Source organism: Gigantopelta aegis, chromosome 13 (genome assembly GCF_016097555.1).
Source record: "Gigantopelta aegis isolate Gae_Host chromosome 13, Gae_host_genome, whole genome shotgun sequence".
NCBI classification, from domain to species: domain Eukaryota; kingdom Metazoa; phylum Mollusca; class Gastropoda; order Neomphalida; family Peltospiridae; genus Gigantopelta; species Gigantopelta aegis.
The window spans coordinates 17,682,076-17,697,000 of NC_054711.1; the positions used below are offsets into that span (position 1 = coordinate 17,682,076).

The 14,925-nt window shown below is 37.3% G+C and overlaps 1 protein-coding gene across 1 annotated transcript in view; it reads right to left on the reverse strand.

Annotated features, from left to right (window-relative positions):
• LOC121387550 (terminal uridylyltransferase 4-like) overlaps positions 1-14,925 on the reverse strand; it is a 94,679-nt gene that overhangs the window by 2,007 nt on the left and 77,747 nt on the right. Inside the window, exons 18-24 of the mRNA XM_041518707.1 lie at positions 14,731-14,831; positions 13,100-13,261; positions 10,164-10,253; positions 8,783-8,896; positions 5,773-5,850; positions 3,666-3,843; positions 2,672-2,719 (exon numbers count right to left, since the gene is read on the reverse strand). Of these exons, the coding sequence (XP_041374641.1) occupies positions 2,672-2,719; positions 3,666-3,843; positions 5,773-5,850; positions 8,783-8,896; positions 10,164-10,253; positions 13,100-13,261; positions 14,731-14,831 (771 nt within the window). The remainder of the gene's footprint in view (positions 1-2,671; positions 2,720-3,665; positions 3,844-5,772; positions 5,851-8,782; positions 8,897-10,163; positions 10,254-13,099; positions 13,262-14,730; positions 14,832-14,925) is intronic.

The window sequence follows — 14,925 nt, forward strand, 5'->3', positions numbered from 1 at the left end:
TTACAGGAACGTCGACGAAACGAGATGAGTGATATAAATTAAGATCGATTATCAGTAATAAATAGGATATTAAACTCGCTACTATTTCGTATCATGTTTATGTCCCTTGAGAAATAATTTTCATTGTCACTCGCTAAAGGCTCGCTAAAGGCTCGTGACAATTGAAAATTTGTTCACTCGGGACATAAACGTGATATGAAATGGAAGCTCGTTTAATATTCTATAATTATTAATCTTATTTAGAATAATTACTTATTTTCTGGGGTGGGATCTAGATGTCAGTATAGGACACTTGGGTCGTAAGATTGACAGGAACTATTGGGTTTTTCCTGTAGCAACTCAAAAAGGGTTTGCTTTGTTTAACGACACCACTAGAGCACATTGATTTATTAATCATCAACCATTTGGTGATTTTGACATATACATGTACATGTAGTCTTAGAAACAGGATAGCACATACCACTCTCATATACTTGTTAGAATGAGAAATAGTCCAATGCATGGGCCTACCGACGGGCATCAATCCTAGATTGACTGCACATCAAACGAGCAATTTACCACTGGGCTATGACCTACCCTGTCACAACCAGTGTCCCATGAATAGTATATGAATAGCTGTGGTATGTGCTGTCCTGTCTGTGGTAAAGTGCATATAAAAGAGCCCTTGCCAATAATGGAAAACATTTAGCAAGTTTCCTCTGTATCAGAATTGTCAAATAGTTGACATCCAATACAATCATAAACCTCACTACACTGACTGTTTTAAAAACAGTCACAACTCTCCTACTTATTACATGTTAAAGAATCCAGTCACTGCATATATCTTTGAGCCAATTATATGTGGACATGGAGAATACTACACAAGTACCCATTGGGGTACGAGTTGTTGCCAAATGTAATTTATTACATACATGTACCTATTCAATCTTACTATAGTGATAAAGCAATCTGATTAAAATTAGCTCTACTGATCTACCAATAGATCTAACAGCATTGCGTGGACTCCCATGTCCAGGTGACATTTCATCTATAAATAACAATTTAAATATCGACCAATTACACTTCGCCTTTTATAGCGTTATTCGGGAGCATACAAATTCTAAAAATATCGGGTGAGACTATTTATGCAATAGACGAACTTGTTGGTCTATTTCAACATTGGAAAAACAGTGGGAAAAGTGCAGTAATAAACTCTGGATTGTATACTAGTATAAACAGATTTTATGTCTATACCATCACAATTTTAATTTTATTTTTTATCTTGAAACAATTTTATATAAAATTTTATATTGAAATTAGTTTCCGGCATACTTTGTAATTCACCCTCGGCATAATCCCGAATGTTTTCAAATTCTTTTAAAATCACTGGCATGATTTTGCAATTAACGTTTTTATTGCTCGAATGGACATGAGCTCCAACGGGGTGCTGTTAGATCCACAGGTAATAGTAGAGCTAATTTTAATTAGACTGGTGTTAAAGACATTTTCAAACCACGTGGTAAATTTATCTTGTATCACACATACATGTATGTGCGATCTGAACCAGAATTTGTAAATGGAGAATTTCCTTTTTATTTTTACTGGAGTTGGCGCCTTTTTATTACTGATTTACAAATTACGTCCCACTGTGTTTGAAACAAAATTGCCGTAAAGTAAATCATGAAAGAAGGACTGATTAATAGATTTAAAAAAGTGTATGACATTGAATTAAAAACCGTTTTTGCCAAAAAATAAAAGAAGGTATGTAATAAATACAGAACTTCACACACATGGTTTCTGCTTCCTATTTATTGCACTCATTTATTTTGCGCAAGAATATACCACTCAACCGCTACACTGTCTCGTGGTATATATTCTTACGCAAAATAAATAAGAAGCAAAAACAACGTATGTTAAGTTCTGTATATGTATCTAACGAGTGAAAGTGAGTTAAGATATATTTGGAAACCACAAGTAGTCAAATAATTGGTCCCCAATGAGCACGAGTGCATTTCTTAAATACCTTGAAAATGTAATTTCATAATAAAGTTTAATGAACAAAAACACAAAACAAAAAGACTGAAAATTTGGGTTGAAAGTGTGCAAGTTAATGATGTCATAGAAACAAATGACATCATGTGTTTATGGTTGCTCGGGATACATAGGTCATGACCTCGGATCAGCCAATCACAAGCCTCCGAAGTGATCTGCAACATATGTTGAAGATGAAATACCAGCCTCGGAGGTGTAGTGGTTAAGCCATCAGACATAAGACTAGTAGGTACTGGGTTCGCAGCCCTATACTGGCTCCCAACTAGAGAGAGTTTTAACGACTCAGTTGGTAGGTTTAAGACCACTACACCCTCTTTTCTCTCACTAACCACTAACCCACTGTCCTGGACAGACAGCCCAGATAGCTGAGGTGTGTGCCCAGGACAGCGTGCTTGAACCTTAATTGGATATAAGCACGAAAATAAGTTAAAGAAGAAGAAGAAGAAGATGAAATTTAATCTTCAATGCGGCATCCCTTACATGGGTGTGTAAGAAATCATCTTATTATCACTGGTCATTCAAAAATGTCCTAACATATTTAACCATTTTCCACTATCTGTACCATTTTTCTCAGAAGTGGTCACATATATTAAGATGCTCAGTGTACTGTAGTAGAATAAATAAGTTTGTCTCTACTTACTTCCTCCTGAAAGGCCACCACCAAGATTATGTTCAAGGTCAAAAGGATCTGCGGTAAAAAAAACCCCCAAAATTACTTAAGATAAATCTACAGTACATATATATTATGAATAGGCGTAAGATCCATATACACACTAAAATAGTCTACTTTCTTAAACACACACACACACACACAGAGAATGACCGAGACACAGAGACAGACAGAGATTCATTACCTCATACAGAGACAGAGAATGACAGACACACACAGAGGGAGACAAAGAGAGATTCATTACCTGGTTCAGAGAGAGAGAGAGAGAGAGAGAGAGAGAGAGAGAGAGAGAGAGAGAGAGAGAGAGAGAGAGAGAGAGAGAGAGGATAGGGAAGGAAGAAGGGAGGGAGGAAGAGAAGGAAAAATAAATTGTTCTGTTTGAATGAAAGTAGTATATAATCCAATGGCGTAGCCAGCATGAGGCAGACGAGGCGCTTGCTTCGTCTGGAATTTCCCCAGATTTATTTTATTTTTCACATGACACTGATATTTATTTGACAGGTCTGGGTTTGCCTTGGCGTTTTTTCCTCTCTGGCTACACCCCAGTAATCATGTTTATTATCCATATGGTTCAACATAACCGAGTAATAATAATAATAATCACACGAAGCACACGTGTAATAACAAGTGTAATGACGTAATTTGGAAAGCGACGTCTAACATGACGTTGCTTCTCCAGTCCTAGCTCAGACTGTGCATTTGAAATGTGACGTTATTCCGTCGTCTCCTTTGAGTTGTGGCTGAAACATTTTGAGTTGGGTCTTGTTGTTCATAAAGAAAATAACAATAATAATATGGATAATAAAGAAATTATTACACTCGCGTGTGAGTCGTACTGAGTTTACGAAACTCGTGTCAGGATTCATGTATTATCCTCGCTCTCACTCGGGCAATAAAAAAATCCTGACACTCGTTTCGTAATATCAGTACGACGCACAAGCTCGTAATAATCTCTATTTCTTACCTTCAATTGCTATACTCTTGGTGCTCCAGTGTTTTCCAAATCTCAGCATGGGCAGCTTCTGCCGGATGCAGACAATCTGCTCCTTATAGTTGAATTCCTCGGTGTAGTATCGAAACAGACCGAGCCACAACTCTCCAACGTTCTGTTTGTTTGTGCCATAGTCTTTCCAGACAGCAGGCTGACAAAAAATATCATAAAAGAAAGGAATGTTTATAGACACTTCAGCACATTTTTTAATTGTAGCTGTTTATTTCCTGATTTGTTCATGGGGAGCTGGCTGGGATGGGGGGGTGGGTGGTGGAAGGAAGGAAATGTTTTATTTAACGACGCACTCAACACATTTTATTTACTGTTATATGGCGTCGGACATATGGTTACGGAACACAGATATTGAACATATTTGATAATTTGGACATATAGTCTTAGAGAGGAAACCCGCTACATTTTTTCATTAGCAGCAAGGGATCTTTTATATGCACCATTCCACAGACAGAACAGTACATACCACAACCTTTGATATACCAGTCGTGGTGCACTAGCTGACTGGCCTGTAATAGAGTCATTTGTACATGAACTATGTTTGTTGAAACTTGCCTGATGTAACATGAGAAGAACTTGTAAATGATTCAGAGTGGCCATCTTGGATTTCGAATAGGCCAACAAATTAACAACACTTGGCCAGAGCATTAAGATGATCATATGGACCGTGTTTGATCAAATTCTGACTAGTGAAACTTGTGAAGAAGTGGAAAATGTGAAAAGTTAATTGTTAAAGTTTGTTTTGTTTAATGACATCACTAGAGCACACTGATTATTTAAAATCAGCAGAGTATTTAATCATCGGCTATTGGATGTCAAACATTTGGTCATTCTGACACATAGTCATCAGAGGAAACCGGCTAAATTTTTCCTAATGCAGCAAGGGATCTTTTATATGCACTTTCCCACAGACAGGAAAGCACGTGCCATGGCCTTTGACAGTTGTGGTGTACTGGTTGGAACAAGAAAAAAGAAAAGTTGATTGATGCTGAACGGATGGATGGACGATAGGAAGGAAATGTTTTATTTAACAACGCACTCAACACATTTTATTTACTGTTATATGGCGTCGGACATATGGTTACGGAACACAGATATTGAACATATTTGATAATTTGGACATATAGTCTTAGAGAGGAAACCCGCTACATTTTTTCATTAGCAGCAAGGGATCTTTTATATGCACCATTCCACAGACAGAACAGTACATACCACAACCTTTGATATACCAGTCGTGGTGCACTAGCTGACTGGCCTGTAATAGAGTCATTTGTACATGAACTATGTTTGTTGAAACTTGCCTGATGTAACATGAGAAGAACTTGTAAATGATTCAGAGTGGCCATCTTGGATTTCGAATAGGCCAACAAATTAACAACACTTGGCCAGAGCATTAAGATGATCATATGGACCGTGTTTGATCAAATTCTGACTAGTGAAACTTGTGAAGAAGTGGAAAATGTGAAAAGTTAATTGTTAAAGTTTGTTTTGTTTAATGACATCACTAGAGCACACTGATTATTTAAAATCAGCAGAGTATTTAATCATCGGCTATTGGATGTCAAACATTTGGTCATTCTGACACATAGTCATCAGAGGAAACCGGCTAAATTTTTCCTAATGCAGCAAGGGATCTTTTATATGCACTTTCCCACAGACAGGAAAGCACGTGCCATGGCCTTTGACAGTTGTGGTGTACTGGTTGGAACAAGAAAAAAGAAAAGTTGATTGATGCTGAACGGATGGATGGACGATAGGAAGGAAATGTTTTATTTAACAACGCACTCAACACATTTTATTTACAGTTGTATGGCGTCAGGCATATGATTAAGGACCATGCAGATATTGAGAGAGGAAACCCGCTGTCGCCACTTCATGGGCTACTCTTTTCGATTAGAAGCAAGGGAACGAGAAATAGCCCAATGGGCCAACTGACCGCACATCAAGCGAGTGCTTTACCACTGGGCTATGTCTCGCCCCGGATGGACGGTGGATGCTGTACCATGCTATAAGCTCACATGGCCCTTTGGGCCAAATGAACTAAAACAATCCCGATAGAAATATTTACCAGTTTCTCGAGGTCATCAAAAAACCAGGCATTGCAGTCGTCGATCATTTTCACTGGTTTCACATCCCCATCATAAAGCTGTGGACAGAGCAAAACAGAAACAGAACATGTTCGTAATTACATAATTTACTCTAAAGACCTCAACATGAACAAAAGATATCATCAGATCTGCTAGATTACATATAATTATGTATCTACTCATATGAGAACAGAACAGTTTGTTTCATTTGTTTTGTTTAACAACACCACTAGAGCACATTGATTTATTAATTATCAGCTACTGGATGTCAGACATTTGGTATTTCTGACTCGTCATCAGAGAAGACCAGCTACATTTTTCCATTTGTAGCAATATAAGTTTGTTTTGTTTAACGACACCACTAGAGCACACTGATTTATTAATCATCAGCTATTGGATGTCAAACATTTGATAATTTCGATACAGTCTGCAAGAGAAACCCACTACATTTTTCCATTAGTAGCAAGGGATCTTTTATATGCACCATCCCACAGACAGGATAGCACATACCATGGCCTTTGGTATACCAGTTGTAGTGTACTGGCTGGAATGATAAATAGCCCAATGAAGATTGATCCTAGATCAATCACATGTCTAAAATAAATTACGTTCATGGCCACTCACATACATGTAGTACTTTCATGTTTTTGCAAGCTGTTTAAAACCAAATTGAACTTGCTTTTGCTCATTAAAGATGTTTTGAAACAACTTGTAAAATAAATGGTATCTATAACTGGCCAGTCTTGCATTATTCTCTATGCATTTGAATTTTGACATGTAGTCTTCGGGCCATAGGATTTTGAAACTTCATGGGAAACACTTTTTCGGTTCCGTGCCCTGTGGTCATGGGAAACCATCGAAAACTTTACAAATTATTTTCGTTTAATAGTCCTACTCGATACAATAATCATGGGAAAAGAAATTTTTGTTCCGTGATTTTACCGACATGCTACCAGAGTCTTAGACAAAACCTTGTGCATTTTTCCAATAGCAGCAAGGGATCTTTTACATGCACTTTCCCCACAGACAGGACAGCACATACCACATTCTTTTGATATGTACCACTCATGGTGCACTGATTGGGGTGGAAAAGAAACCTATCCGAGAATGGTTCCACCGAGGAGGTTCGATCCTGTGACCTCAGGTGTATGTTCTAGCGATTATACTACATGCAGATCACACCACATCTTAGGCTCATTTTCTATTAACGCAATTTTGCGCGCATTTCCGAGTGCGAGTTTGTCGATACAGTACTTTTACATAACAACTATATGTACAGTGAATCCCCTCTAAACTGGACAACCTTTGGACCAACACAAATGTTTGGTTTTTCGAGGGATATGGTTTAGGTTAAGTTCTATCCTGGTTTTTAAAAAGGGATTCTGTAAAACGTCCGGTTTTGAGGGAATTTCGGTTTACAGAGGGTCCGGTCTTGAGAGGTTTCACTATATATATTTTTATATTTGTTCCTCTGGTGTCAACGAAATGTGGCCATGAGAGTAAATAAAGCTATATGTTCTGTTCTATCGCTTTTCGATTTTAATTTCGATTTCCGCATTTACGATGAGCTATTTTTTCAGGCGCAAGTTTTTCAGTGTGGTCACATCATAGTGTGAAGCATTTAGTTTTGGCGTAAAGAACACTTTGACAATGTCAAATTTTGTATAAGAATCCCACTTGCGAAAACGCACATATGAACAAGAGTATCGGTGAGGTACATGTTATGCCCGTTATTTGTATGACAGTGACTTAGTAACTGTATGTGACACACCACCATCCTAAATTGTTCCCACATGTGAGGTTTGATGGTCCTGTATACAAGATATGATCCAGACCAGGATTTACTCATATGTGCAGTAGACCGTGAAAAGTAGGTCACAGTGACCAAGTAATAGTAAGCGACACACCACCATCCAAAGTTGTTCCTACATGTTAGATTTAATGGTCCTGTATGTAAGATATGGTCTGAACAAGGATTTACTGTTATGTGCAGTAGACCGTGAAAAGTAGGTCACAGTGACCTAGTGATAGTATGTGACACACCACCATCCAAAGTTGTTCCTACATGTTAGATTTAATGGTCCTGTATGTAAGATATGGTCTGGACAAGGATTTACTGTTATGTGCAGTAGACCGTGAAAAGTAGGTCACAGTGACCTAGTGAGATTTGATGGTCCTGTATGCATCTGTATGCAAGATATGGTCCGGACAAGAAAAAATTAACAGACGCATGTACATACGGACAATGCCATACTATAATACGACCCATCATAGACAGGCATATAAAAAGCAAATTTCTGTGCACGGAAAACGCGCATGATAAAATGAGTGTGGAATCACATTATTGGAAAGAGAGCCTATAGCTAGATAGTTTAATCATGTTAATGTATGACCAAAACCAAACCTCTTGTAGAACAGTCATTCTGTGAAAACCGGCATTTTCGCGCAAACACAAAACTACCGGTATTGATGACACATGCACAGTTTTGTGGATGTGACAAAGGTCACGACAATTACAGTGGTGGTTGGTTGTGTGTGTGTGTGTGTGTGTGTGTGGGGGGGGGGGTTTGCTTGTTTTAAGACGACACTTCTTGTAAACTACTATAATACTGTCAGTGTAGACTTGTTATGATAGTGACCTGTATAGTTTATTACAACACTTAAGTGACCTACGGTATAATGCATTGGGCATTGACTTGGAAATGACAGTGACATCATGCTTGCGTTTATCATTGCATTGATGAACTTTCGATGTCATACACGTGTAGAACAATGAAAATCATCAGTTCCAATAGTTCAACTTTCTAAACACAATAAAACATCATACTAACAGAAGCAGCTTATACATTATGTGAAACTGATAATAAAATTCGTATACAAACCGCACCGTTATATAAACCGCCCCCCTCGGACTAGAAAAAAAAAAGTAGCGGGTTATACTCTAAAAAATACGGTAGCTTAACCATGTTAATGCATAACACAAAAGCAAACCTCTTGTAGGACGGGAAGTACAGGAGGATGACACTGCTGGAGATAATGAATCAACATCAGAATGTAGGCATACGATGATAGACCCCCATGTGCAGCATCATCAATATCACACACCTGTCAGAAATATATATAAAATAATAATAAGACAACAAACAACTATGTACAGGTTCCAAAGCGTATTCTAACATTTTCAAAACATAATATGGAAATAGTGTGTATTAGCAAGATTTAAACCCACTGGTAAAGTCAGGTCATGAGGCTTAACGTGCACATTCAAAACAAGCTAATGTAGCACACGCCTGTCATGGGTGCAGGTGTCAGCACTCGCTGGCTCCTCCGTCCAGGACATGACAGGGTAGGAGGGAGGGTGAGGAGGGATCACCAGTGCTGGCAAGTGCAAGGGAGCACAGGCAGCACAACCGGGGTCAGAAGTGGGCGAGGGTGCTTTTTGGCGCTATTGAATTTGCAAATGTCCCGTGAGATTATAACAAACAAGAAACTGTTGCATAATTTCTTGAAAGTAATTTGGACGCCTAATTTGGAGTGGTTCGCCACAGAGAAATGGAGTTAGTTTTGGTTGTTTAGACTTAGTTATTCGAAAAAAGAAAGAAAAGGGTTTATTTTGCTTAACGACACCACCGGTGCACATTGATCAATAATCATCAGCTATTAATTGAATATCAAACATCTGGTATTTCTGACTCCACAGACAGGAAAGCACATATCACAGCCTTTAACCAATTGTGGTGCACTGGTTGGAACGAGAAAAACCCCTTCAAAATGGATTCACTGAGGGGGTTTGGTCCTGCGATGCAAGCACCTCAGGCAAGCACTCAACCGACTGAGCTAAATTCCGCCCCTAGTTGGTCGAATGCTAGCTACTGCAGGTCAGGTCAGGTCAGGTCAGAGGGTTTAACATGCACATTCAGAACAAGCTGTTGTAGTGCACGCCTGTCCTGGGCAAAGGTGACGGCCTCGGAAGGCTCATCCGTCCAGGACATTAGCTACTGCAGACAGACCATCATTTTTATAGGTTGAGAAAGGCCACATATCTTGCTGAATTCTTTATGGGCCGGCATATCACAATCATTTTGAGAAAACTTTGAAATTCAAAATGGCTGCACAACAATCAGATCTGTCTGAGAATGGTAAAATTATATCAGTAAGTGGTTTTTGAGAGATCATTTAAAAAAACCTAAAAAAAAATGGAGATCTAAAAATACAATCATGTATCATTAAAATAAATAAAATTTAATAAAAACAAAAAAAAACTATAATAATTTTTAAAAATTCAATCTTATAAAATACAAAATAATTTTAAAAAGTATAAAAAGAAATAATAAAGTAAATAATAAAATTTGATTAAAAAAAATATTTTTACCTTGGTAAACTTCTTGAAAGCGTAGCCGAGTACTTTAACTCTGGGATCAACATGACTGTACATCTCCAACAACTGACTGTTATTCTGCGCCTGAAGGTTACACACCACCATTAATTTTACTTAAATATTATATGTGCTTAGATTGTCCTCTTATCACATTAATTGTACATACATGTATACTATGGTATTTGTGTCTAAAACATAGTTCTTTGCATTTAGTAAGTTTTAAAGAATCATATCTAATCACATGAAATGTATTTCTGAGTGTTGCAATTAATTATCACCTACCAATTTGTACGGACTATAATGTCACTGAATTTTAAAAGTGCTGCATAACATATTATCAGGTACTCCAAGGCTTCTAGATTATAGTAGCCCCACTCCCATGGCTAGTGACATTCAATGTTGGGCTAATAAATAACTACTATTGCCATGCCCGATGGCTAGTGAAAAACAAAAGTAAAATGCTGCAGTTAGGTCTATTTTGTAAATATATATATCCTGTCCCCACCACCACCACCATCAATTGTTAGTGTTTTTAAGCTCTGTCTTCCTGTTTAGGTGTCATATCTGATTATTACTATTATTTAGTAAAATTATATTGACTTAAAGTAAAGTAGGGCTAGTGAATTTTTAATCGTGGCTAGTAAATGTTACCAATCACTGATCCCACGGCTAGTGAATTTTTAATCGTGGCTAGTAAATGTTACCAATCACTGATCCCATGGCTAGTGGATTTTTAATCGTGGCTAGTAAATGTTACCAATCACTGATCCCATGGCTAGTGGATTTTTAATCGTGGCTAGTAAATGTTACCAATCACTGATCCCATGGCTAGTGAATTTTTAATCGTGGCTAGTAAATGTTACCAATCACTGATCCCATGGCTAGTGTATTTTTAATCGTGGCTAGTAAATGTTACCAATCACTGATCCCATGGCTAGTGGATTTGATAAACATTCTAGAAGCGCTGGGTACTCTATTTTCGAAACAGAAAACCCCCACATCAAAAACACAATTTATATTCATACATGTATGTAGTACCAGTTCTAGTTACTTTGTTCATTTAAGAACTGACCGCAATTATTTTTTAGTTCAGGGAAGTATGAATCGAAAACACAATGTACACACTGTATGACTCCACGTAGCGGGTCATACAAAAGTGTGCACATCAATTTTTCAGTTCATACTTCAATGAACCAAAACATAATTGCAGTCAAATCTTCTAATTAAATTTATATGCATACTTTAACAATACATAACTAAATTTATTTTGTATAGCTTTAAATAAGCCTTAAATTTTTTCAGTTCATCAAGATTTGAACGAAAAAAGGTAAGCACCTCTGGACCAATCAGATTGCCAAAAACTTTACTGACGCAAAGAAAATTTAATTATAACCGCATGACCTCAGTTTTGCATGTCTTTAAGCAATGCTTACAAAAGTTAATGTGATCATTTCAGCTGTTTTATTTTTAAAAATTCATCAAATAACTTTCTGGAATACCTAATTATTCCTGGCAGATCAAAATACACGTAGTGATCTCTATTAAGGTTACACACCACCATTAATTACTCCATGCAGTTCAATACAATTTCTATGTCAGAATATATTCTGTGAAAAATACAACACTGTCAAGAGGGTCGTGTGACTACTAATTTTAGGGAGTGCCTTCAACTGACATGTACTGTGTAAAAAATCAACATAGGTCGACCACAAATGTTTTCAATTAATGGCCCCTATGCCCGACCACCGCCTTGTGTTGCTGTTATACAAGTGACACGATACCACTGGCACAGTTGTTATCAGTTTGTACTACATATAACAAGTTACTTCAAACCAGTGGGTTATTTAATTACTACAGAGGTCAACCTATGTGTAATCACCAAAAAACAGATTTCAAAAAGCATATCAGAATTTCGTAGTATTTTTTTTAGGAGGAACTATTTCCTAAACCGGACTATATTAAGCTGCTACAGCAAGTAACGACACAACAAATGGTGATGTGTTGCCTAAACCCCTGTCATGGATAGACATCACAGAAAACATTATGTGTATACCCAGAAAGTTAATAGCAGACCAATAGAGGATAATAAATGAGTTACGAGTTCTTCTTACACACCCGTTGGTGAGAACACCAAGTGTTATTTATGATTACACATACTTGTTAACACAGGTACGTGTGTTAACAATTTCAAGACATACGACTGGCTGCTCCTAGGTTATGACCAGATCACCAATATTATACATCCAATAAAAAAACGAGCACGATGGAAATTGATTAGACTGTGACATATAGTTAACCGGACAATCATGTGTCCGTGATGCGTAAGTCAGCTACAAGTGCAACGGCTGTAAATAACCTTTAGTTTTTGAGAATATGTAAGAAATAGAATAATAGATTCGTGTCTGTTAGATACCATTTATCTCACGTGTTGTTTAAAAACGTATCAAACTCGCTTTCACTCGTTAGATACATTTTAAAACAACTGAGTGTGTTATTCTATTTATTACCTCAGCCATTGTTTTACTTGAGAACATTCTAATTTCAATGTGACTACATTAAATACTTTTTAAAAACTACTTTACACACTATTCTTAGTATTGTTATGACTTAGTATTTTATTCACGATCACAGATAATTTATTTATTCTGTTCCAAAAATTTGTAATCAATGGCACATGAATTAAAATAGCTTTTTATTAAAATTTAACTATAAAAACAGAGAGATGTCAAATTTAATGCACATGCTTTAAAGTATGTGATGTCATTGTGTTTAGAGCCAACAAAGTCATTAGTTTGTAAGCATCAAATCGACTACTAATAATATTGTACGTTAATGTTACACCAATGCATAATAATTTCTCAGTGAAAAAATATGATTTTTATTTCCCCAGTTATGTGTGTCCGCTGAGGTAATAATAATGATTAACTTACAAGTGTGTTGTACAAACTGATATCACATGGCAGTCCACTCCTTTCATGCTTGAACCTAACAATGGGAACCTTGGCCGTCGGAATGGCCCGGATGTTACAAACTCCATCCTGCTCTTCCAACCATTCGGCAAGGTCATTCACAATAGAACCGTAATCCATGTCCTACAATACATGATACATTTTTTTTACCTGGAATTCTCTTAATTAAGCTCTATTTCCCATTTTGGAGGACAATGATTTTATATCCACATTGCACCTGTTTTGGTGGTGTCATGGTTAAGCCATCGGACATACGGCTGGGAGGTACAGTGTTCACAGCCCGGTACCAGCTCCCACCCAGAGCAAGTTTTAACGGCTCAATGGGTAGGTGTATAAGACCACAACACCATCTTTTCTCTCAATAACCACTAACCCACTGTCCTGGACTGACGGCCCAGATAGCGGAGGTGTGTGCCCAGGACAGCGTGCTTGAACCTCAATTGGATATAAGCATGAAAATAACTTGAAATGAAATGAAAATAAAGACCTGAATGGATTTAAAACCCCCACAAATGGCAACATTTTGATTTTAAAAAGAAAAGTTAACTACTGTTCATAATCAGTAATTGAATTTATTATATTCTAGGTCTAGGATTGATTCCTATCGATGGGCCCACTGGGAAGGAATTCGGAAGGAAATGTTTTCTTTAACGACACACTCAACACATTTTATTTATGGTTATATGGCATCAGACCAATGGTTAAGGATGGCCCACTGGGCTATTTCTTGTTCCAGCCAGTGCACCACAACTGGCTTATCAAAGGCCATGGTATGTGCTATCCTGTCTGTGTGGTGGTGCATATAAAAGGTCCCTTGCTACTAATGGAAAAATGTAGCGGGTTTCTTCTTTAAGACTATATGTCAGAATTACCAAATGTTTGACATCAAACAGGCGATGATTAATAAATCAATGTGATCTAGTTGTCCAATGCTTATAAATCTTTTAAAGTCTTGACTCATTTCTCTATTATGTGTCCCAGTAATGTCTTGACTCATTTCTCTATCATGTGTCCCAGTAATGTCTCGACTCATTTCTCTATCATGTGTCCCAGTAATGTCTCGACTCATTTCTCTATCATGTGTCCCAGTAATGTCTCGACTCATTTCTCTATCATGTGTCCCAGTAATGTCTTGACTCATTTCTCTATCATGTGTCCCAGTAATGTCTTGACTCATTTCTCTATCATGTCACCCAGTAATGTCTTGAATCATTTCTCTATCATGTGTCCCAGTAATGTCTTGAGACTTTAATGTCATGGCAATGCATACACAAATTGCATGCTTCTGACGTCATTAAAGTGAAAGTTTGTTTTGTTTAACGACACCACTAGAGTACATTGACTCTTTCTAGATACTTTTGAAACGTTTTAACAAGGTCCTAGCTTGTTATTCATAAACAAATTTATATTTTGGGTAATATAGATAATGAAGGAATTATTACATGTGCTGGTGAATCGTACTTATTTTACGAAACTTGTGTCAGGATTCCCAACACTCGTTTCGTAAAATCAGTATGACACACACTCGTATAATAATTTCTAAATAAACACAATAATCACATATAAGAAATACCCCTTGATCATAATCATACCTCGCCTGAAGGTTCGGAGTAATATGTCATTGAGATGTCAAGGTCGCTCCTTTTTAAACCAAATCCATTGTAAGTAGACCCAAACAAGACAAGTTCTGCATCTGGAAGTTAACAACAAACCTTATGAAGCAGAAAAACAGTTAGCATAATCATAGTAAGAACTGAGGCACCCAAGCAAAAACTGAGGCACCCAAG